Genomic DNA, 23,232 nt, shown 5'->3' on the forward strand with positions numbered 1-23,232 from the left:
AAACGATCGGTGGTTGTATTTGATTAACGTTTATTTAAAAAGAATGGATTTCACCAAACAAAAAGGCACGCAACTACAAAGGACAAACAGGTACAAGGGAGGCGTTTCATAATTTAAGTATTGACCTTTGTGCAAATCGATATAGTCTGAGCTGTATTCCACAAAGCCTGGTCTCTGCTCAACTCCGGTGGTGGAGTCCATCAGAAACTTAGTCGGATAATCAAAAATAAGTATTTTGGATATTAACGACCATGGTTCCCATGCGAGGTGAAGAATCTTGAACGCTCAATCAGTAATTCTTATTACCCAACTTGTTGATTTTATTGTACAGCAAACAAATATACAGGTAATTTCATGAAAATGGCTTTTGAACACCCATAGGGCACAGGCAACTTACGAGCGAACCTCATTAAAAAAAGCTGGAAAACCGACATAATCACTAAATAAACTATTGGGTCGCATGACATTTAGTGGAACTAAGTAGCCCAGAGTAATCAGACCCACATGAAGCTCAGCTGGGAGATCAGTCAGAGAGTGGTTTTCATTAACAGGGAACCTATCACCAAGGGAGTTGGGTTTTTGGAAAGCTGTACATTCTCTTTTTAGGGGGGAATTCCATCACACGATTCAAGAATGACAGACATTGATAAAAAACTACTTTTCTCAAAGGCTAATATTTTTTTTCCCAAATTCAATGTCAAAGCTTGAGAGATGTGTCCATTACGATCAACAATTTGTACTTCACCACAATTCAATTTTAATTGACGCCGATCCTGTCAAGCAACTCTCACCGATCTCTTTCTATATTCTCATTCCAAAGCCAACCTACAGTAACTTTCTCTACTGCTCGGCAGTTTGCTTCAGGTTGAGCTATGGGTTCTGGTCTAGAAGTTCTGGTTTAGTCGTTCACACCTCAGAGAAATTGATTATGACATCTGTACAAATGAGGCTGGTTCCCCCCCATGCTAGTGTAACTGTAGGATCTGGAGTTCATTCCAACTTGTGCTGTCCCTTTTCACATTGTGGCATTTTCAGTAACCAGAGCTACTAAGCCCCCCAGAGGTTTTCCTTACAGTATAAAGGTTCTCAAGATCAACCAGAGGTTCAAATCGAGTACGGTTTCCTTTCGTAAGAATAAAGGTGCAACCGTTGGCGCTTCTTCCACAGGTTATCTATCCAAGGCCATCCGTACTGCTGGGAATTACTAAGAACAACTGTGGTCTTTGTCTAATGTTCAATGAAAGCTTTTAGATGCAACATGTTTAAACGTTCAACAAACTGTGTTAGGTACAATAAATGTAGTTTATGCATTATTCATACTAAGGTCAATTTTCATTGTATCCTCCATCTAAAGAACCACGCAATGGAATCGACTTCACACTTGTCCCAAAAAACAAAACAACTCTAGACCTGTTGAAATCAAAGGAAATTCGCCCCCTCAAATAACACGTCTGAAATTACCCATTGGTCGTAATTGTATTTGTGTAGGGTTCAGCCATTTGGCGAGATTATTTGGAGGGGCCAAAATGGCATTTTTGAAGTTGGCTCTTGGTGTCTTTCATGTTGGGTTGTGTAAAAATAAATCTGGAGACTCGCTGAAAGTCCAAATCACAAACAGATGAGCAGGTTCCATGAGAATGGCAGTCTTTCGGAGGTCCATGTGTGGCTCGGCTGAGGAATACAAATGGGAATTTTAATTGGCAGTGACGGGCACAACTGGCCACATTCTGCATGAGCTCAATTAGGACCGTTCAGGAAACCGACACGTTATCTGAGGGAAGGGGAATCTAGTTCACTGGTGAAGTATGATGCATGTGTGGGTATTTTTGGGGGGTGTAAAATAAAGGGTATCTGATTACAATTGATGGTTTTCCAGTGGCCTTGAGCTTGAAATCAAACCCAGCTTCCGAGACATTTTATGCCTCTTCTTTCCCCGTTTTTTTGTTAATACTAAAAAAGTAGGGTGCAGTGCTTACATGCAACACAAGGCAATGTGAATTGAAGATGCAGCACTCAAGATGACACTGCTTTAATCTTTCATTAGTAAGTCTAATTCATTCTGATCTTATTCAGAAAGTGTGTCAAGATATTAAGTCCGAGGCAAGCTCGTGATAGCCGTTCGGTAAATAATAATCAAATCAAATTGTATTTGTCACATGCGCCGAATACAACAGGTGTAGACCTTACAGTGAAATGCGTACTTACTAGCCCTTAACCGCATTGTTGGTTTAGAAAAATACCTAAAAAGTAAGAAATAACTAAAGAGCAGCAGTAAAATAACAATAGCGAGGTTACATACAGGGGTACCGGTACAGAGTCAATGTGCGGGGGTACCGGTTAGTCGAAGTAATATGTACATCTAGGTAGTTATTAAAGTGACTGCATCATAACAGAAAGTAACAGCGGTGTAAAGGGGGGGGGGGGGGGGGGGCAATGCAAATAGTCTGGGTAACCATTTGATTAGATGTTCAGGAGTCTTATGGCTTGGTGGTAGAAGCTGCGCTGTATCAGAGACAACAGCCTGACTAGGGTGGCTGGAGTCTCAATCTTTAGGGCCTTCCTCTGACACCGCCTGATATAGAGATCCTGGATGGCAGGAAGCTTGGCCCTGGTGATGTACTGGGCCGTACGCACTACCCTCTGCACTACTCTGAAGACACGTCTTTTCGCCTCCTAAAAACAAGGCCTGAGAGAAGGAACCATTTTGAGGAGACAAGGAGAGGACACAAGGAAAATATTTGAGATTCGCCCACACTCAATAGCAACATTTTTAGTTATCTTATGCTGCCATCTAGCGGTCAGTTTAGAGTATAACAATAACATACCCATGACCATCTGTGCATTCTGCTCCTGCTTGGTTGAGTGCATTTTTCAGTACAATAGAATTACGGTTGTCCTATTAATGAAAACAGTGTCATACATGTGGGGATACTAATCATCAATATAAAACACATTTCCCCCACTTTCATAGGACAAATATCCATTTGCTGCTGGTCTTTAACAAATCGGCTGGCATTCTATCAAAGCGCATTCACAACTGCCTTAATTCTAATTTAAGCACCACCTTGCAACGGTCATAATGCATGGATACATAATGCACACAATTAACAGCCTCTTAACAACTTTCAAATAGTTTATTTCTCTTTTTCATGTATGAAGTTTAAATATTTCCCACAGCAGATGCAGCATGCAGAGATGGATAAGAAGACAAGTAAAACCTAAGACTGAAACTTTTTTTTTTGCCTCCATCCTATACCACCCCATAATAAAACACACACACACACACACACACACACACACACCCTATACAGATCCCTTTCCTCCAATAGTGGACACATTTAGCACAAACCTAAAAAAAACACTAATACTACCATGTTTATAACAAATATCTGTAAAAAAAAAATAAAAAAAATATACAAAAACAAAACATCTCGAATGGTTTCCCCCTGAAACAGAGCTGGTAGTCTACTCTGGGGCATAAGTGAAGCTTTGCTGGAATAGAAGTGACAGAGATATCCAAAAGATTATAGTTGTTTAGAATAACAGTTACATGTAGTGGAGTTACTTTTAGTCATTTCCATATTTATTCAACATTTACCAATCATTTTTTGGGCAACATCCATATATGTATACATGTCATTTTCACTTGTTATAATATATTAACATTAAGATTCATATGTAAACATAGAGATTTTCAAAAAATGGATCTACATGCACAAAGAAAAAAAAAAGAAAAAGGGGGAAAAAAGAGAACCCTCCATGTCATGCAAGCACATCACAAGACTTCGGGGCCTTTTAAGATCAGATAAGAGCCATCGTCGTGCAGCACGCCATTGAAGAAAACAGCGGTGCGAGGCGGGCGCATGCGGAACGGGATCACGCACTCGAACACCCGCCCTTGGTGCATTCAGTTGAGCAAAAAAAGCAGAGCCACAAACTTAAAATACGTTTCAATTCCATGAAAATGTATAGATACAAATAAAACCTGTTCTGTCTTGTCCCCTCTCTCTGTGTAAAGAACGTTGGTAGCTTTGTAATAAAATGCCCTTGTTGATTGCATCTTCTCAACAAAACTCAAGAGGGAAAAAAGGATGTTCAGGAGTTATGGTGGAAGAGGGACAGCCCACCTGTGACCTTGCACTATTACGTCAAATCGCGGCAAGAGTCCATACAATGTTTGAGAAACCGAATTAAAAAGATGTTCATGAAATAGATGCAAATGACATTGTCAAGAAGGCAAAATGTGTACGTTGAAATTAACACCTCTCATAAGCCTAACCAACTTAACATCCCTCAATGTCCCCAACTATAGCCTACTTACTGGAAGTTACCTCAGCTCTGCCTGCAGTTAAGTTGTTAAATGCAACCCCCCCAAAAAGCAAGATTTACCGTATCACAAGCATTTAAACCAAAAGCACTCATCTCTACTTCTATTTGATAGTCTGTAACCAATCCATATCTGTAACTTAACATGGCTGACAAAGCAATAAATACAAAACACATTAACGAGAATATTCTAATGGGCTGTGATGTCATACCGTCCAGAATGAAGACGTGCTTTTTGTTGGAATAAGAGATTACGGTGAAAAGTATTCGCATAACCAACCAGTGACTCAAAAAGGACTTGTCCTTGAAGTAAACCGTAAGCTTGTACGTGCAGAAATGTAAATATTATTTTCTCTACTCCACTGCATCTTCAAAGCAAGATGATCGATGTCCCTGACAATATAAACATGTATAGTGCACAATCCCCCTTATTAAAAAAGCTGTCTTACATGATCTTAAAAACTTAGCTGTTCAAAATATTGAGTGAAAGTAGCAGGGGAAGCATTTGCCCTGAAAATGTAATTGGATTGTTTGAATCGTGCAGTATGCACATTGAAATAAGCAATTCTACCGAATGTTGATAGAAGATGTATACCATTATATGTTCTGATTGGCACTTCATGCTCTATTTTTGTGTTGTGTTGAAATCAAGTACATCAAGTTACATCACAGCTAACTACACCCCCCCCCAAAAAAAGCCAAGACCAAAATAAATATGAAAAAATCCCAACTGCCTCAAAATGAAAAAGTAACACACTAACCTTCCTCCGCCAAACTGAAATACTCGCTCATTGATAAAAAGCTGTCCTTCAGGCTTTTAAAGTGCTACACCGGGTTATTGAGAGAATTCATGTTCAATAACACTTAAAAATGGTTGGCTTCAGAAGGCTCGGGTTGGAAAAAAAGGTGGCTTCACAGAGAAAAATACTTCCATTGAAAAATACACAGAGAGCGTTGCTGGATGACTCCTTGAGCAGATCCTCAGAAATGGAGAAGAAAGCGAAAAGGGATTTTGATGGGGCCCGTGAGGTCAGTCACACGTCCACAACCATCTTTTTGTGTATGTCTAATCCTCCCACCACCTAATGGAAGACAAGAGGGGCAAGAAACTGTCACGGACGCAACAGACACCTTTGAATTTCAACAGAAGTGATGCACCATGGGAATATGATTGCAGCATTTCAGATAAGTTGAGGTTTTTTTTGTTGCAGAAATCCTTGTTGGAGGATTTCCTTCCTGATTATTTCCCTACTGGTTTCGGAAATCCTCCAAATGGGATTTCTCAAACTTGTGAACATTTTATGGATAGTTTCAGGAACTGTGCAACCCTATCACAGAGTAAAACGTTGGTTTTTTTCGACTCACCGCACAAAACTCCTCAAAGGATATTCTCCCATCGCCGTCTTTGTCTGCGTTGATTATGGTTTTGTCAACAATCTGCTGAAGCTGGGTGTCCTTTAAGTTGTTTCCCACCATCATCTTGAGGACCTGGAAGAGTTCTCCATTGGATATGTAGCCATCCTTGTCCATGTCATAGATCCTGAAGGCGACTATAGGACAAGGGGAAGACGGAAGATTGGGTCAGACCGCTATTTGAAGAGGTTTTCATTGCAGCGTCATTGGAATGATCTGCCAATATGCATATTTTGAGAGATTTAAAAAAGGAAGAACTTCTGAACATCCAAGAAGGTGGATCGTTTTTCATACAGAAAATCAAAATCACAAACATTTGCTCTATGAGCTCAGCATTGGTGTACCAACAAATGTGGGTAATCGTTTTAAAATGGAGGAAACTTTACAGTGAAAGCAGTTGAGATTTGTTGGCATTATACTTACAGCGCAATTTCATCTCTTTATCACCTTTGACACTGAACTGGGAGACACCCTCAATGAATTCTGTAAAAGAATGTGAAGCCATTTTGAGTCAACCAACAATTAAAAAAGGACAGTAACAAGGACATGAATACACATCGGATCGCTATTTCATTCACTCAGTTGTATAAAAGCCAGAGGGTGCTTTTGAGGAAAATGCCCAACGGCCCAAAACTGTTAAGGCATTTTCTGATTTAAGTTGGTCGGCATAACATCATATTGCAGGCTAACGCTTCCTAGAAAAAAAACATACATTTAAGCATTTGGTTGATGATTTCACTTCAAGGTGAAACAGCACTGGTCAATATCCACAAGGATAGCCTACACAAAGACACCAGACAACAACAAAGGCTCTTTTGAAGTTATAATTTAAAAAGGTGAATAACCCCATTTCAGTCTTACCTTTGAAGTCGACTTCCCCATTGCCATCTGTGTCAAATATATCGATAACTCGCTGTACAAGGGGATTCTGTTGGAGTTCCGGTAAGGACATAAACTCTTCCACGCTCAAGGAGCCAGAGTTATCTAGGTCGAGTTTCTTAAATCTCTTTCCTAGCCTCTTAATCTCATCAGCATCAACTGAAATAGAAAAGGAGAGAGCGAGAAGGGTGGCGTTAAAAGCGACCTATTCACATACAGGGGGACAAAACTTCCACAGCAGGCTCCATTTTCTAGGGTAGCTACCACCACCACCGTGTTTCGGAAGCACACTTTCAGCACATGGGGAAAAGAAAAACGGGCCGACCTGGGTCACTTACATCTGGTGTTATGGTCCTTTGCTGCCTTTAGAATCGATTCACGCGTCCCCGATTGATTCTTACCCGGTTTCTTGCGAGCGCTGGCCATAGCATAGCCGTCCCAAGCTACCGCCCACCTAGTGCAGTTTGGTACTGGGGGCCAACATTGAGCTACAGTAGCAGCATACCTCTCGGTTCCCCACTCTAAGCTCTTTCACTGTGTCATGTGACGCCTCCTTTACACACTAATCGCTGGACTGATATCCATTAGTCGTAACGTGGACACAACAGCATGAGGTGGACTTAAGTGAGACTAAGTGTGAGCCGTAATGGGGGCGGGATTTCACAAAATGAACCTTTCCCCTGCTGCTGCTCTGTGCACAATGCTTGATCCAGTTCTCTATGTTTAGCAACCAAAGACTATCAAATATGTATAATTCTACATATATGATAAAGAATATTCCAGTAGTTTGTTAATATGATCAACCTCGCGCTAGTATTAAGTCACCTACAGAGTCTCACTGTAAATAACAAGCTCTTTTTATCAGTCGTAGTGGCACAATTCATATCTATAAAGTATTTTGCATCAGCTTTATTTGACAGTTACAGGCAATCCGGAGTTTCTCTCTGACCCGATATGGCTTGGGTTTGCTGAGGCGTTCCTCTGGGCACCTCGACGTGGCAGTTGTGTTTTAGTCAGCAGTGTTGTACCATGATGACAGGCTTAAACAAGTAGGAACCAACTGCTGCCATAACCGAGACCCACCACTAGATGTACCACAAAACAAGAACTCCAATATTACTATGGCGGCTATACATTATGGGGTGCTGACAATACAGCACTACTGTGAAAACTGATGCCCTTTTACATCTATTTGTGAGCAACTCTCTGCAAAATGTGTCCCACCAAATTGGACAACATAAACACGCAGCGCCTTTCTACGGGCATGTGGGGGAGGGTTCTTGAAATCTAACATCCAATCAAAATGTAACCCCATAGTTAAGAGGCCCATTCTAGGCGTTTTGACCAATAGAACATTTTGGATGGCTACGCGAGACTACCTGGCAACAGGTGCTTATGCATTGGTAATTTCATATCTCTACATTAAGAACCTTATTCATTATATGGAAAATGAATTGAAGACAAATCAATATCAGCCGGAAAGTGATGCCGTATGCACTTTGTTCCAGCCCCCAAAATCCCTTCAGTAGTAGTCCAACATGGAGACAAGGAAGGATGCCATTGAAAATAATTTGGATATAGCCAGCCCAATGATGATAAATCAGTTTAACTCAAATTTACTTAAAACGTAATAATTTCAGCGTTAATGATGGACTAACTCTTATATATAAGTTGCTAGACGAACTGAGAAAATATATTTTTTTAAATACCTCAATAGCTCCTCCCCTGACACAACCTCTTTAGTGGGGGACACAAAAATGTAGCTGCAGAGGCACAGGCCCAAACAGCACTGCATTAATTCAATTACACAACAGTATATGCCAGACAGTGCTGGGCACCATTCTGTCCGTGTATACAGTCCAGTGTAGATCAAATAGATGGAGGAAAAAAAGTATTTATAGCCACAAGGCAGAGAGAAAACACCCCTCACGCCACACACAGCTAAATGGCTGGTGCTGCCCTCCCCTCGGGAAACCCCTAGCAACAAGGAAACCCAGCTAGCTAACATACAAAAGGGGGGGAGGGTATTTTGAGAGCTGCAGTCAGACAGCCAGCTGGAGAGGCTTTCAACACAAACTGAGCTGCAGAAAGGAGACAAACGCGTTAAATTCACATAGGTTTCCTCTCCCTCACAACCAATGACCACGCATAACGCAACAGGAAGTAGGCTAATGCTGGAGCTTGAGAGTTCTGAGACGTTCTTCGAGTCTTCATGAATCAAGCCCCGGGTATGATATTATAGGAACAGTGTTACCACCACAATTGGGTTATCAACAATTTGTTATGTTAGTGTTACTAACATTCAGGCAGGTGTTCAGGCAGGTGTCAAGATTTAGCCCCATAAGAGTCTAAATTGTAATTTTATAGTAATTCTAGACACTGGTTTGCTCTAGAGACCTGTAAACAAATCATGGCCCCCACCCCCCCAGAGAGATATAACGGATATGCAAGCTGGCCAATGAGCTAACCAATATCACACCTATAAACAAAACACGCACCTGACAAGAGGCAGATAATGAGGAAGCGGCGGTGACTACATTGCCATCTCGCTTAATTCACTGCTGCAGAAACACAACCCCCCACCCCTACATGTGGGCGAGTCACACCGCTGATCTTACTGAAAAAGCGGCACCCACTGGGGCGCATCAAAGCACTGCAGCTCTCCCAAAACAGCCGAATAAACGCTCTCAGCTCTGTCTCTATACAATATATGGGAAGTTAATTTGTCTTGATGTGCTGTAGCTCAATTTAGATGGTTTATTATCTTGTTGTTTTGTTTTTTTATACATTTACATTTAAGTCATTTAGCAGACGCTCTTATCCAGAGCGACTTTTAAATTATACATAATGTGTTTGTGAAGTTTTGATTGGAATGTGCCTGTGAGAATGTGTCTGTGTACAAAAAAACAAGTAAATCTAACCTGTCTATAGATGCAGATACTCATAATTTGATGAACAGATCATGAATTGCTCCAAAGAACACGGTAACCGATACATGGCCGTCTGTGTACAAGCATGCATATTTTTGTGTGTGTGTGTGTGTTCGCATGCATGCCACGTTCTGCTGCATCACCATGCTTGACTGGTGCTCCTTATGACACGCCCAAAGCTCTCAGCAGATGGTAAAGATTGTCACTTAGAGATATGCACATTATGCTAAGATGGGGGGGGGTGGGGGTACAGCTACAGAAAAACGCAAGGTGTTAAGCAGGGAGTCACCATGTTCTCTTGAAGCGAAAAACAGTCTTTGCAGGGCCAGTATAGTTTTGTCTGTTTAGCCACAGCTTCAGCCTTGCACAGGGAGTCACCTAACCCTCCGAGTAGAAGTTTCCCCTCTGCTAGGATCAGCTTTCCCTTCCCCATATCCAACCTTTACCAGTCGGGGTAAAAGACAGAACTGACCTGCATTCTAGGGGTCTACTAACAAACGCCCTGACTAGTGGACCAAGACAGGGATCTGGGTGAGCTACCAGTGTTCAGACCCTGCCAGCTCGGAGCACACAGCTGATTTAAGGTTGTGCGCCTTCTTGACACGGTGAACAGCTGCCCCACGCCCTGCTCCCAGGAGTGAGGGGGGTGGGTAGAGACTCCCCAAAATATCCCACCGTGGGGAAGTCCATCGGCTGGCTGAGGTTTGAGACCTGTTGAAGTGTCTTGTTTTTAATTGTCCTGTAGGTGCGCAACCCAGGCGTGACTCTGTAAACACAGGTGTGTTTTGATGGTGGTGGTTGTGTCAGCTGGTCCATAAGCATCAAAGTGACAAGTCTTTATGAAGTGGGACCCCTAAATGAACACCAGAAAGTAGAACCGTCTACTTGCACCCTTGACAAAGTCCTACGCTAGTCTGGTCTCTCACAAAATGATTGAAAACCTAGCATGTGGCATTTGCTTTTCTAGTCAAACACATTCTGTACAAGACTGGGCGGGGAGAAACAGAGAGAGGGAGATTGTTCTGGGTTTCAAGGCAAGTAAAGTAACAAGTGCCGTCGTAAATCACGGTCCGGCGGCCACCCCTGTGACACCTAGCGTAACAGCTCGTTAGGGAGGTGCAGAGGTGGGCCCCCCTGCGCTGTTTTCCCATCCCCCCCCCCCAGAACACACTCGACACCGGCCAACATTGATGTCTGAGCTCCGGCTCTGCCCGCCACGATCCTCCACAGGAGGGAGTTCCCGAAAAAGTAGAGCCTGAAAGTTGAGTCCTGAAACTCTAATTAGCCCCATTTTCTCTTGAGGGGTGGGTGGATTGATGAGGGTGGAGGGATGGCGCAGCAGGGTGACAAACCAATTAAAAATGGAATATTACTCAGACTAAAAATAAATAAGGCTCTCCCACCAGCCCTGAAACTGACCTTTATGAGGGGGGAGGCATTTTTAGCTGTGGCAGCAAAGTGCTCCCGCCTCCCAGCAGCGACTGAGACTGGGTCACACTGTGAAGGGCTGAAGAATGCAGTATAGCTTGTGGTGATGTATATATTGGTCTGCTCAATTCCCCCGACCGGACCAGTTGTTTACCTCTTAAGTTTCCCAGACTTTTGTGAACTGCAACGCCTATGGTAGATTCTGGCCTTTGAGTTGACTGGGCGGTCACTCTTTAAACCAGAGACAATGCAATCCCATAACCTAAACTTTTTACATCCAAATTGTTCTCGGTCAGTGTATTTACATGCATACATTATGTATTTACATGCATAAATTAAGATTAAATTCCAGTCATATCTGAATATTACATACAGGACAGCCCACAGCTGATATTGTTTGAATCACAGCAGCAGTATTGGAGAAGTTGCCGGTGACAATCTAAAATACTTACAGTGTGTACACATCTCCAAGGGATAACTTGCTTCGTTTCCCTAGAAAGAAAGAGGAAAAGAATTGTGAGGATGATGATCCAACCTAATGTCTACTCAGAAATGGAGACAGGAAACCATAGCATATAACATTCACCATTCAAATCTGTATTTTCTTCTTCAAAAGAGGAATTGTGTTGCTATAAGATGGCATTTGCACCAAGGGTCTGAAATATTGCCATTTACCATTGAAACAAGTTGAGTGGTGACAATCTTATGTGAAAGACCCGATTGTGTGCACCACATAAAACAAAAACGCCATACCGATTCTTACGTCCGGGGTATACTACCATCAACACTGACGCATGAAAGTGATGACGTGCTAACATGTTGATGTGAGCTTGGTATGTTAATAGGGAAACAAAATTAACACTACAAAGTGGTACAATATCCTGCCACCTGCCCCTACAATGGCAGGTAGAGTTCAAACCTGTTCTCGGTCCAACCCACTCTAGGCATTTTGTTTATCCCTAAGAAGTGGCATTCTCCATTATGCATGAGAACAACAGAATGAACTGGATTCTGCCAGAGCTGGAAATTAGGGCAATCCACTGCCTTTGCCTTACCGCATCTCGGTGGGACATAAAGGAATTGAAAAAGGCTGATAGAGGAAGGCTGTGGCTTCCTTATTAGATAAAAGACATGGGCCATGACTGAACTTCTAGCCAAAAGGGGCATGGACTATCCTAAATGCCTCTAAATAACTATCCATTTAAATCCAAGTTAAAACATTTTAGCGTATCATCTGAATATCATAGAGCACTTCTGTGGCTCAGTTGGTAAGAGGCATTAGCAACGCCAGGGTCATGGGTTCAGTTCCTGCTCGGGTCACACTTACAGTGCATTCGTAAAGTTTTCAGATCCTTTGACTTCATCCACATTTTGTTACGTTACAGCCTTATTCTAAAATGGATGAAATACATTTTTATCCTCATGCACGCACACACAACCCCATAATGACAAAGCGAAACCAGGTTTAGACATATTTGCAGATGTATTAAAAATAAAAAACAGAAATATGTTATTTATACTTAGGTGCATCCGCTTTCCATTGATCATCCTTTAGATGTTTCTAGAACTTGATTGGACTCCACCTGTGGTAAATTCAAATGATTGGACATTTGGAAAGGCACGCACACCTGTCTATATAAAGGTCCCACAGCTGACAGTGAATGTCTGAGCAGAAACCAAGCCATGAGGTCGAAGGAATTGTCCGTAGAACTACGAGACAGGATTATGTTGAGGCACAGATCTGGGGAAGGGTACCAACAAACATTATGCAGCATTGAAGCTCCCCAAGAACATGGTGGCCTCCATCATTCTTAAATTGAAGAAGTTTGAAACTACCAAGACTCTTCCTAGAGCTGGCCGCCCAGCCAATCTGAGCAATCGGGGGAGAAGGGACTTGGTCATGGAGGTGACCAAGAACCCGATGGTCACTCAGAGAGCTCCAGAGTTCCTCTGTGGAGATGGGAGAACCTTCCTGCAGCACTCCACCAATCAGGCCATTATTGTAGTGGCCAGACAGAAGCCACTCCTCAGTAAAAAAGGCACATGACAGCCTACTTGGAGTTTGCCAAAAGCACCTAAGGACTCTCAGACCATGAGAAACAAAATTCTCTGGTCTGATGAAACCAAGATTGAACTCTTTGGCCTGAATGCCAAGTGTCACGTCTCGAGGAAACCTGGCACCATCCCTACGGTGAAGCATGGTGGTGGCAGCATCATGCTGTAGGGATGTTTTTCAGCGGCAGGGACTAGAAGACTAGTCAGGATCGAGGGGAAGATGAAAGGAGCAATGTACAGAGAGATCCTTGAAGAAAACTTACTCCAGAGTGCTCAGGACCTCAGACTGAGGCGAAGGTTCACCTTCCAACAGGACAACGACCCTAAGCACACAGCAAAGACAACACAGGAGTGGTTTCGGGACAAGTCTTTGAATGTCCTTGAGTGGCCCAGCCAGATCCCGGACTTGAACCAGATCGAACATCTCTGGAGAGACCTGAAAATAGCTGTGCAGCGACGCTCCCCATCCAACATGACAGAGCTTGAGAGGATCTACAGAGAAGAATAGGAGAAACTCCCCAAATACAGGTGTGCCAAGTTTGTAGCGTCATACCCAAGAAGACGAGGCTGTAATCGTTGCCAAAGGTGCTTCAACAAAGTACTGAGTAAAGGTTTTGAATACTTATGTAAATGTGATATTAGTTTTTTATATTTAATACATTTGCAGAAATTTCTACAAACCTGTTTTTGCTTTGTCATTATGGGGTATTGTGTGTAGATTGATGAGGAAAAAACGAACAATTTAATCAATTTTAGAATAAGGCTATAATGCAGCAAAATGTGGAAAAAGCCTAGGAGTCTGAATACTTTCAGAATGCACTGGATACTAAAAATCTATGCACTGTATGGACAGTAAGTTGCTTTGGATAGAAATGTCTGCCAAACGTTATAATGGCTAGCAAGGCTACCTTGTGTAAATCCACACATCATCCAGAATGTGCTGATGAGGACTCTTTTGCAGAATCCGAATCGGGATTGCAAGCTGAAATTCCTTTTCTCTGTGATGAATACAAAACAGCGAAAGTAGGAGACCTGTTTCGACTTGCTGCCGACCACAAAGCCGGTCATAACCCAAGACGTATCATTGACAACCAGAAAGACATGGCCATGTCTTTGCATCTAGCTAAGCTTTGGATACAATACCCCCCAAAATGTGTTGTGCATATAGGCTCCATATCCCCATCATTTGAAGTCATAAAATAGTCAAGGAAATGTCAATAAAAGTATCATTCAATTTGTTTCATGAACAGTATTTTTAGGATTAAGCTCCAACGTCCAGGCAATGTGACTTTTGTCACCATGACTGGTGTATGTTACTTTTGGTTTGGCGAATATCAACATTTTATTTCACACTTTCTTAATATGATATAGGCTAACCTCAACTCCCAAGAATCCCATAGATGTCCATGCTCAAAGTGTTTTAAAAATCACTGGCACAGTAGTGTTGATGCTGCAACAGTCCTGTGCCTCTGACTTCAGGTCACACAGAGCATTAAATTCAAGTGGATTGAGGGGTTTAGGATTACACCATTTACTTGGTGTAAGGTCATGTCTGTGCGGTAACCAAACTGCAGGAGTTCTAGAAGTAAACCTAGTTTTGTAATTATAACAGTACAAAATGGTGGGAGGGCAGATGGGTTGGATTTAGGCCTAACTCCGCTGCGTAATTTGTACCACAATTGCCAGTCCAAACATATAAAATGAACAATGATCTTGTTACTTTCTTTTCAACATCCTTTCCTTCAGGCAACTAATTTGTCACTAACGATTCATTAAAAAAAAAATTTAAAAAATGTCTAGGCCTATTCAACATTGTTACCAGTTAGTACTCACATTACTACAACTGGGTTTGGAAAGTGAGGAGTATTTTCTTCCAAATCCATCCCCTTTGTTTATCTAAAACATCTGTACTAAGGGTTAAGAGGCAAGCCAGTCTCCCGACACGCATTGTATTGAAAAACTGTCACAGTATATGCCAAGGCTGGTAGTAAGCTACACATTTTGCTTTTGAGCACCATGACAGCATTATCTGTCAAGCTCTGAGAACTTAATACATTTTATGAAAATGTGATATATTGCAGCGATAGCCTAATACACTTGACTTCAACAGTTCTCACTGAGGGCCTGCTTACAATTGGAATGTGGTTTCAAAGAGACAGCTTGAGTGAACAATCCATCTCCCGATAGAATCCATTAAAACCAAATCAGCGTCATCCCAAGTCCTGGCTGCCTACAGTGACAGCCTATAGGAGTATATAGTACACTGAACAAAAATAGAAACGCAACATGCAACAATTCAAAGATTTTACTGAGTTACAGTTCATATAACGAAATCAGTCAATTGAAATAAATGCATTAGTTCCTAATTTATGGATTTCACATAACTGGGAATACGGATATGCATCTGTTGGTCACAGATACCTTTAAAAAAAAAAGAAGGTAGGGGCGTGGATTAGATAACCAGTTGGTATCTGGTGTGACCACCATTTGCCTCATGGAACGCGACACATCTTCGCATGGAGTTGATCAAGCTGTTGATTGTGGCCTGTGGAATGTTATCCCACTCTTCAATGGCTGTGCAAAGTTGCTGGATATTGGCAAGAACTGGAACATGCTGTCATATGTCAATCCAGAGCATCCCAAACATGCTGAATGGGTGACATGTCTGGTGAGTATGCAGGCCATGGAAAAACTGGGACATTTTCAGCTTCCAGGAATTGTGTACAGATCCTTGTGACATGGGGCCGTGCCTTATCATGCTGAAACATGAGGTGACGGCGGCAGATGAACGGCACGACAATGGGCCTCTGGATCACGTCACGGTATCTCTGTGCATTCAAATTGCCATCGATAAAATGTAATTGTGTTTGTAGTCTGTAGCTTATGCCTGCCCATACAGGCATGACAATTTGTGCAGAAATTCTTTGGTTGTGCAAACCCACAGTTTCATAAGCTGTCTGGGTAGCTGGTCTCAGATGATCCCTCAGGTGAAGAATCCGGATGTGGAGGTCCTGGGCTGGCGAGGTTGTGAGGTCGGTTGGAAGTACTGTCAAATTCTCTAAAATTACGTTGGAGGTGGCTTATGGTAGAGAAATTAACATTAAATTATCTGGAAACAGTTCTGGTGGAAATCCTTGCAGTCAGCATGCCAAATGCACACTCCCTCAAAATTTGTGTGGCATTGTGTTGTGTGACAAAACTGAACAATTTAGAGTGGCCTTTTATAGTCCCCAGCACAAGGTGCACCTGTGTAAAGATCATGCTGTTTAATCAGCTTCATGATATGCCACACCTGTCAGGTGGATGGATTATCTTGGCAAAGAAGAAATGCTCACTAACAGGGATATAAACACATTTGTTCACAAAATATAAGAGAAATAAGATTTTAGTGGGTATGGTAAATTTCAGGGATCTTTTATTTCAGCTCATGAAACATGTGACAAACACTTTACATGTTGCGTTTATATTTTTGTATGAAGCAATTATTCAGATCCTATAGCGTATTTAAGGTTGATGCATTTGTGTTCTTTTTCCTGAAACCACTATGCACACTTGGTTTGAGCTAAATGTGGGCGCTTCAGAAATGCATACAGGTACGGTATGCATGCTTAATAATCAAGTGGCCTACTAACCCCCCAAACATGGGCTATGCATGTACAATTAATGTAGGCCTATGACAGTTGGAAATTGGGAGGAACAGGAAATGGGTCAGTGAACTACAAGATATCAATCTTTTTTAAATGGAACTCTGATGCAAATTGATATGACTGAGGTAGTATGAAACTGTATCTGGCCTTCTGCAATGCATGTCATTTTAAAGCCATTTATTCAGATCCCTGTACTAGGACTGGTAAAAAGAAAATACAAATAATGTTACGAGAGGTAATATAGAAAATGTAAGAAAAGGTGGATCTTTGGGAAGCAATTGTTTCTTCCTGGAAATGTAGTTTAACATGCATAATGTGACTGACTGACTAACTATAACAGTCCTGTTCTTTTTAATACATTTCCACGAGTAGTTAGCTAGCTGCATTGATTGGGGACCACGTCAACGTACCGTGCAGCTCTCTTAAGTGGCAAAACAGGAAAAGTGCCCATTTGCTGTGACTATGTAGTATGTTTCAGCTAGTGCTAGTCCAGCCTTGTTGGACCTGCGTTATAAAGCCGAATATTGCCGATACAAGTTGACAAGCGCATCTACTGTATGCACAAACTAAGGCGTGACAGCCTATCGATATTGTTAGTGTTGCCTGCTCGCGGTTTCGGAAACGATACGTTTCACTTTTCCCCCACAAGCTCGCGCCATTATTCATGTGCCTATAGCTTAGCTAACTGGCTAGGTTGTAGGTTTAGCTACTTGTCACACATTTGAGAAGTCTCAATATGGCTTTTCAGAACACACCAGAATGCGATAAATCAGTTAAACATCACGTTGGCCATATTGTCATATCTGTAAACATGAAATTGTGCGTGCAAAAAAGGTACCGCGATAAACGCTTTCAAGCTCATTTGGTCGGAAGAATAGGAACGTAGTGCAACGAGATGTTGGATAGCCTTGAGTGCTATGCATGCATGCATATGGTGTAAGATTTTGTACATGTTTGGTTCAACAGTAGAATAGCTAGCTATAGTTTTCCTTACCATTCTGTCGGTTGGGTTTCTTCACCTGGTGCGCAAGGGAAACACTTTGAAAGGACGACGTTGCACAATCAATTACGACTGTTTCAGGGAAATATTTCTGGTTGTAATAAATATAGACCAGCTTGACTTGCTCTCGCCTTTTCTCTTTACGGATGACGGATTCACTGCAGCAGCTACAGTGGATCCGCAGAGGAGGTTGTGTTGGTGTAGAGAGCGAGCGAGGTTGAAAGGCGAATAGGGGGAGGTGCGGCTATACAGCACATCCGGGTACCCCGTCTATTTCTTTTAATGTTTGTATGCCAACCATGTATTGTGACATTTACATAAAATTGTAGCCTATCCATCAATACAGTGTTTAAGTGATGCGTTTAATGCTTTTCGGCGTAGGCCTATTTCCTCATCCAGTTTCTAAATGTAGACCTATGCAGTAATGTTTAAATATGTGGGGAAATCGACCAGTGAATATGAACGCCACACCTACAGGCGTGCCCATAAACATGCATGATTGTAAGATTGATTATTGCAGCTTTCACAGGCATGAATAGCCATACTGTACTAGATTTAAAAGATGAGGCCTAATTTGTCTAACTGATTGGAATAGGATGTGCAAGTGGGCATGTGAATAAGGTGGCTTACACTGCTAATGAGGACAAGGAAGCAATGTAGTCTGTAAACAGGCTTCTGTAATGAGAAATTAATCATAAACGCTTTCAGTGAAATTAGTGTCTTCAATAGGACAATTTAAACAACAGCAACAACAAACTCCTTATTCCAATTATTGGACAATTATGTTAATCAAGTACGCTAGTAACTGGTATGGGTTTATTTACTTCCACTTTTCAATTACATATATAACAGAACTGAACATTTTAGGCAATCTGATATCATTTTGCATCTGAAGAACAAAACCTTTAGGCATAGGATTATTCAGCCATGCATTTACAGACAAAACTGAGACAAAACAATAATGGTGATCCACAACATTACAAGAATAGAAGCCGTTAATAGATTATAGAATATGAATATCTCCATAAATAATATAGAAGTTTTAACAACAACAAAAACTGTCTCACCCCTTTATAGGCTAATCACAATTGTGCTGTTCAGAAGTAGACAGCTGTTCAAAGGCTTAAACAACACTAGAACTAACACATAGGATAACACAAATATGTACATTTATTCATATAACTCACGTCACACACACCTCACACGTAATAAATCGGGTTATATACATTTCACCCGCAACTGTCTTCAATCCTGGTCCAGGAGGGCCACAGCTTCAGCTCGTGTGGCCAGAGCTGAGAGTCAACCCAGCGAATGTTGTATAGCTGTGGTTCCCAATGATATTGCTGATAACAACCTGACTACGTGTCTTGATAAAAACCAATCAAGAACAACCCCCGAGATCAGACTGGTAGATAACTGCCCCCCCTCTCTCTAAAACAGACAATTATGGTGCTCAGTGACTTGAAGCACATGCCTTCAGTAAGGCTTTTCCCTCTTAAGTTGATGGTAAAAGAGTCATTGTGTGCAACGCATCTCCTTTGCTTGTTTTTCTTCCGTTACTGGGTATTGGAAGAATGAGTTGATTGGTGTTCCTCAATTGAACGCCTCTTTGTTGATCCACATCAGGCTGCGCGTCTCATTGGGCTTGCATTCGTACTCGATATTGGTGAATTTGTTCCCAAACTGGCATTGGTCTCGCTTGTAGTAGTTATAGTACTTTACTTGCCATATTGTCTCGAATTGGCCCGCCTTTCCAAACTGACACAAAAACACAGAGAAAAGAAAGACATTCCTTGAAGGGACTCAATCATATGATGCTGTAGATTACTTTAAATCAATCAAACTGTATTTACTGTCTATAGCACATTTCTTACAACAAATGCATTTTAAAATGTCTGAAAATAGTTTTGATAAGAGAATTGATGAGTTATTAGTGCTGATAATATCAATATTTTGAGTTAGGTCTAAATATGAGAAAATGTACATTTACAGTGAGGGAAAAAAGTATTTGATCCCCTGCTGATTTTGTACATTTGCCCACTGACAAAGAAATGATCAGTCTATAATTTTAATGGTAGGTTTTTTTTAACAGTGAGAGACAGAATAACAACAAAACAATCCAGAAAAACGCATGTCAAAAATGTTAGAAAATGATTTGCATTTTAATGAGGGAAATAAGTATTTGACCCCCTCTTAATCAGAAAGATTTCTGGCTCCCAGGTGTCTTTTATACAGGTAACGAGCTGAGATTAGGGGCACACTCTTAAAGGGAGTGCTCCTAATCTATGCTTGTTACCTGTATAAAAGACACATGTCCACAGAAGCAATCAATCAGATTCCAAACTCTCCACCATGGCCAAGACCAAAGAGCTCTCCAAGGATGTCAGGGACAAGATTGTAGACCTACACAAGGCTGGAATGGGCTACAAGACTATCGCCAAGCAGCTTGGTGAGAAGGTGACAACAGTTGGTGCGATTATTCGCAAATGGAAGAAACACAAAAGAACTGTCAATCTCCCTCGGCCTGGGGCTCCATGCGAGATCTCACCTCGTGGAGTTGCAATGATCATGAAAACGGTGAGGAATCAGCCCAGAAATACACGGGAGGATCTTGTCAATGATCTCAAGGCAGCTGGGACCATAGTCACCAAGTAAACAATTGGTAACACACTACGTAGTGAAGAACTGAAATCCTGCAGCGCCCGCAAGGTCCCCCTGCTCAAGAAAGCACATATACATGCCCGTCTGAAGTTTGCCAATGAACATCTGAATGATTCAGAGGACAACTGGATGAAAGTGTTGTGGTCAGATGAGACCAAAATGGAGCTCTTTGGCATCAACTCAACTCGCCGTGTTTGGAGGAGGAGGAATGCTGCCTATGACCCCAAGAACACCATCCCCACCGTCAAACATGGAGGTGGAAACATTATGCTTTGGGGGTGTTTTTCTGCTAAGGGGACAGGACAACTTCACCGCATCAAAGGGACGATGGATGGGGCCATGTACCGTCAAATCTTGGGTGAGAACCTCCTTCCCTCAGCCAGGGCATTGAAAATGGGTCGTGGATGGGTATTCCAGCATGACAATGACCCAAAACACACGGCCAAGTCAACAAAGGAGTGGCTCAAGAAGAAGCACATTAAGGTCCTGGAGTGGCTTAGCCAGTCTCCAGACCTTAATCCCATAGATCTGTGGAAGGAGCTGAAGGTTCGAGTTGCCAAACGTCAGCATCGAAACCTTAATGACTTGGAGAAGATCTGCAAAGAGGAGTGGGACAAAATCCCTCCTGAGATGTGTGCAAACCTGGTTGCCAACTACAAGAAACGTCTGACCTCTGTGATTGCCAACAAGGGTTTTGCCACCAAGTACTAAGTCATTTTTTGCAGAGGGGTCAAATATTTATTTCCCTCATTAAAATGCAAATCATTTTATAACATTTTTGATATGCGTTTTTCTGGATTTTTTTGTTGTTATTCTGTCTCTCACTGTTCCAATAAACCTACCATTAAAATTATAGACTGATCATTTCTTTGTCAGTGGGCAAACGTACAAAATCAGCAGGGGATCAAATACTTTTTTCCCCTCACTGTATATTGCCAGAAGACACCACTTAATTATCAATAACTCAGTTAGTTACTGCTTAGTTATACAATTAGGATGAAGTATTCTACTGGATTACCTCTATGCTGACTTGGACAGGTTGCCTGTCCCCACTCTTCGTGTGAGGCACTCCCTCCGTGTCATAATGTCCATGGTACACCACTGACTCCTCATCTTTGGACTGCTGCTCTAGGGGGATGGTGATACCTCCGATGTTCATGGTGCTGGGAATCATGAAACAGACCCTTTAGTTAGTGGACATCATTCCAAACCCAACCCAATGGGCATGTAGCCTACCATCGGCAGTGAATTGTTGAAACGTGAATCAACACGCAAAAAGGACGCTTTCTGTCATCACCCTCCTTGGTTTGATTAAAAATGCATTCGCACGCCGCGTCAAGACATCATTTATTAACGCAGGATATCGGGTAGGGGAAAGGGGAAAGGTAGGCTACTGTAGCCTATCCATTGTAGGCTGTAGCCTATGCATTGTAAAATAGCCTGTAAGATATAGGGGGTATACAGACATACATTTGCAGTCAACCCATTTGGAGATACAGTAACATGCAGATACATAGGCCTATACGTCAGAAAAACAACATTTGATCAAACACTCAGGGAAGGCAGAATATAGCGCCTGCATCAGGCTGCATCCACAGACGCACTGTAATGGGCTATAGTAAGACTGACTGGTGAATTTAATTTGAGTGTATTGTAAACGAATTCAATATTACTAATGCAAATGTCCAGTGCTTTTCTTGATATAGTATTTTGTACTTACGCGGCATCAGCATTGCCCGGCTTCATAACCACCTCAACCTTATACTTCGACCCAGTAAGCAATTTTATTGTCCTGCTCTGGCCGAATCTGGTCCCATCCACCTTGAAAAACACCGGTCCATCATTTGGTTGAATTTTTAGAGCGATAGAAATATTTATAATCGGTGGAACATCGTCGACCATGATTGAACTATAGCCTATTATGGTCTCGTGGGCACCCTATAATTATTAAAGAGAAAGCGGAATGATGCAGCAAGAGAGAGGATGTTGTGACGTGTACAGCTGGCAAAATGGTAAAATCACTAACAATGATGGCTGCATTCCTCCGACACAGTTCCTCACTGAGGATAATCACCATACAGATTAAAATGATCCATAGCCTTCTGCCATAGATAGTCCTACAAATAAAGATCTGATCTGAATGCACGTAATTATACACTGAGTGTACAAACCATTAGAAACACCTTACTAATATTGAGTTGCATCCTCTTTTGCCCTCAGAACAGCCTCAATTCGTCGGGGTATGGACTACAAAGCGTCGAAAGCGTTCCACAGAGATGCTGGCCCATGGTGACACCAATGCGTCCCACAGTTGTCAAATTGGCTGGATGTCATTTGGGAGAAGGGCCATTCTTGATACACACGGAAAACTGTTGAGCGTGAAAAACCCAGCAGCGTTGCCGTTCTTGACACACTCAAACCGGTGCACATTGCACCTACCTCCATAACCCGTTCAAAGAAAGAAAGTATTCACACCGCTTGAATTATTCTAAAATGTGTTGTTACCGCCTGAATTTAAAATAGATTACATTGAGATGTTGTGTCACTGGCCTACACACAATACCCCATAATGTCAAAGTGGAATTATGTTTTTACACATTTTTACAAATTCATTACAAATGAAAAGCGGAAATGTCTTGAGCCAATAAGTATTCAACCCCTTTGTTATGGCAAGCCTAAATAAGTTCAGGAGTAAAAATGTCACATAATAAATTGCAATAATACAGTGGCCACCCATCATTCAGGGCAGGTGGACTCCAATCAAGTTGTAGAAACATCTCAAGGATGATCAATGGAGGAAACAGGATGCACCTGAGCTCAATTTCTAGTTTCATAGCAAAAGTTCTGAATATTAATGTAAATAAGTTATGTTTTTTATTTTTTATAAATTTTC

At 41.8% G+C, this 23,232-nt stretch overlaps 2 protein-coding genes across 2 annotated transcripts; both read right to left on the reverse strand.

The window, feature by feature from the left end:
- Window positions 1-3,117: 3,117 nt before the first annotated feature.
- LOC115177589 (calcineurin subunit B type 1) lies at window positions 3,118-17,914 on the reverse strand. Its single transcript, XM_029738470.1, has 6 exons — window positions 17,673-17,914; window positions 11,429-11,468; window positions 6,601-6,777; window positions 6,163-6,222; window positions 5,692-5,876; window positions 3,118-5,408 (listed from the first exon to the last, which is right to left on the reverse strand). The coding sequence occupies exons 1-6, from the start codon at window positions 17,673-17,675 to the stop codon at window positions 5,361-5,363; spliced, it is 513 nt and encodes a 170-aa protein (XP_029594330.1). The 5' UTR covers window positions 17,676-17,914; the 3' UTR covers window positions 3,118-5,360.
- A 421-nt stretch (window positions 17,915-18,335) lies between these two features.
- LOC115177590 (CB1 cannabinoid receptor-interacting protein 1-like) lies at window positions 18,336-22,308 on the reverse strand. The gene is made up of 3 exons (XM_029738471.1): window positions 22,060-22,308; window positions 21,358-21,502; window positions 18,336-19,436 (listed from the first exon to the last, which is right to left on the reverse strand). Exons 1-3 carry the CDS (start codon window positions 22,239-22,241, stop codon window positions 19,272-19,274), a joined length of 492 nt encoding a protein of 163 aa, XP_029594331.1. The 5' UTR covers window positions 22,242-22,308; the 3' UTR covers window positions 18,336-19,271.
- Between the last annotated feature and the right edge of the window lie 924 nt (window positions 22,309-23,232).

This window comes from Salmo trutta, chromosome 38 (assembly GCF_901001165.1).
Source record: "Salmo trutta chromosome 38, fSalTru1.1, whole genome shotgun sequence".
In the NCBI taxonomy this organism is placed as follows: Eukaryota; Metazoa; Chordata; class Actinopteri; order Salmoniformes; family Salmonidae; genus Salmo; species Salmo trutta.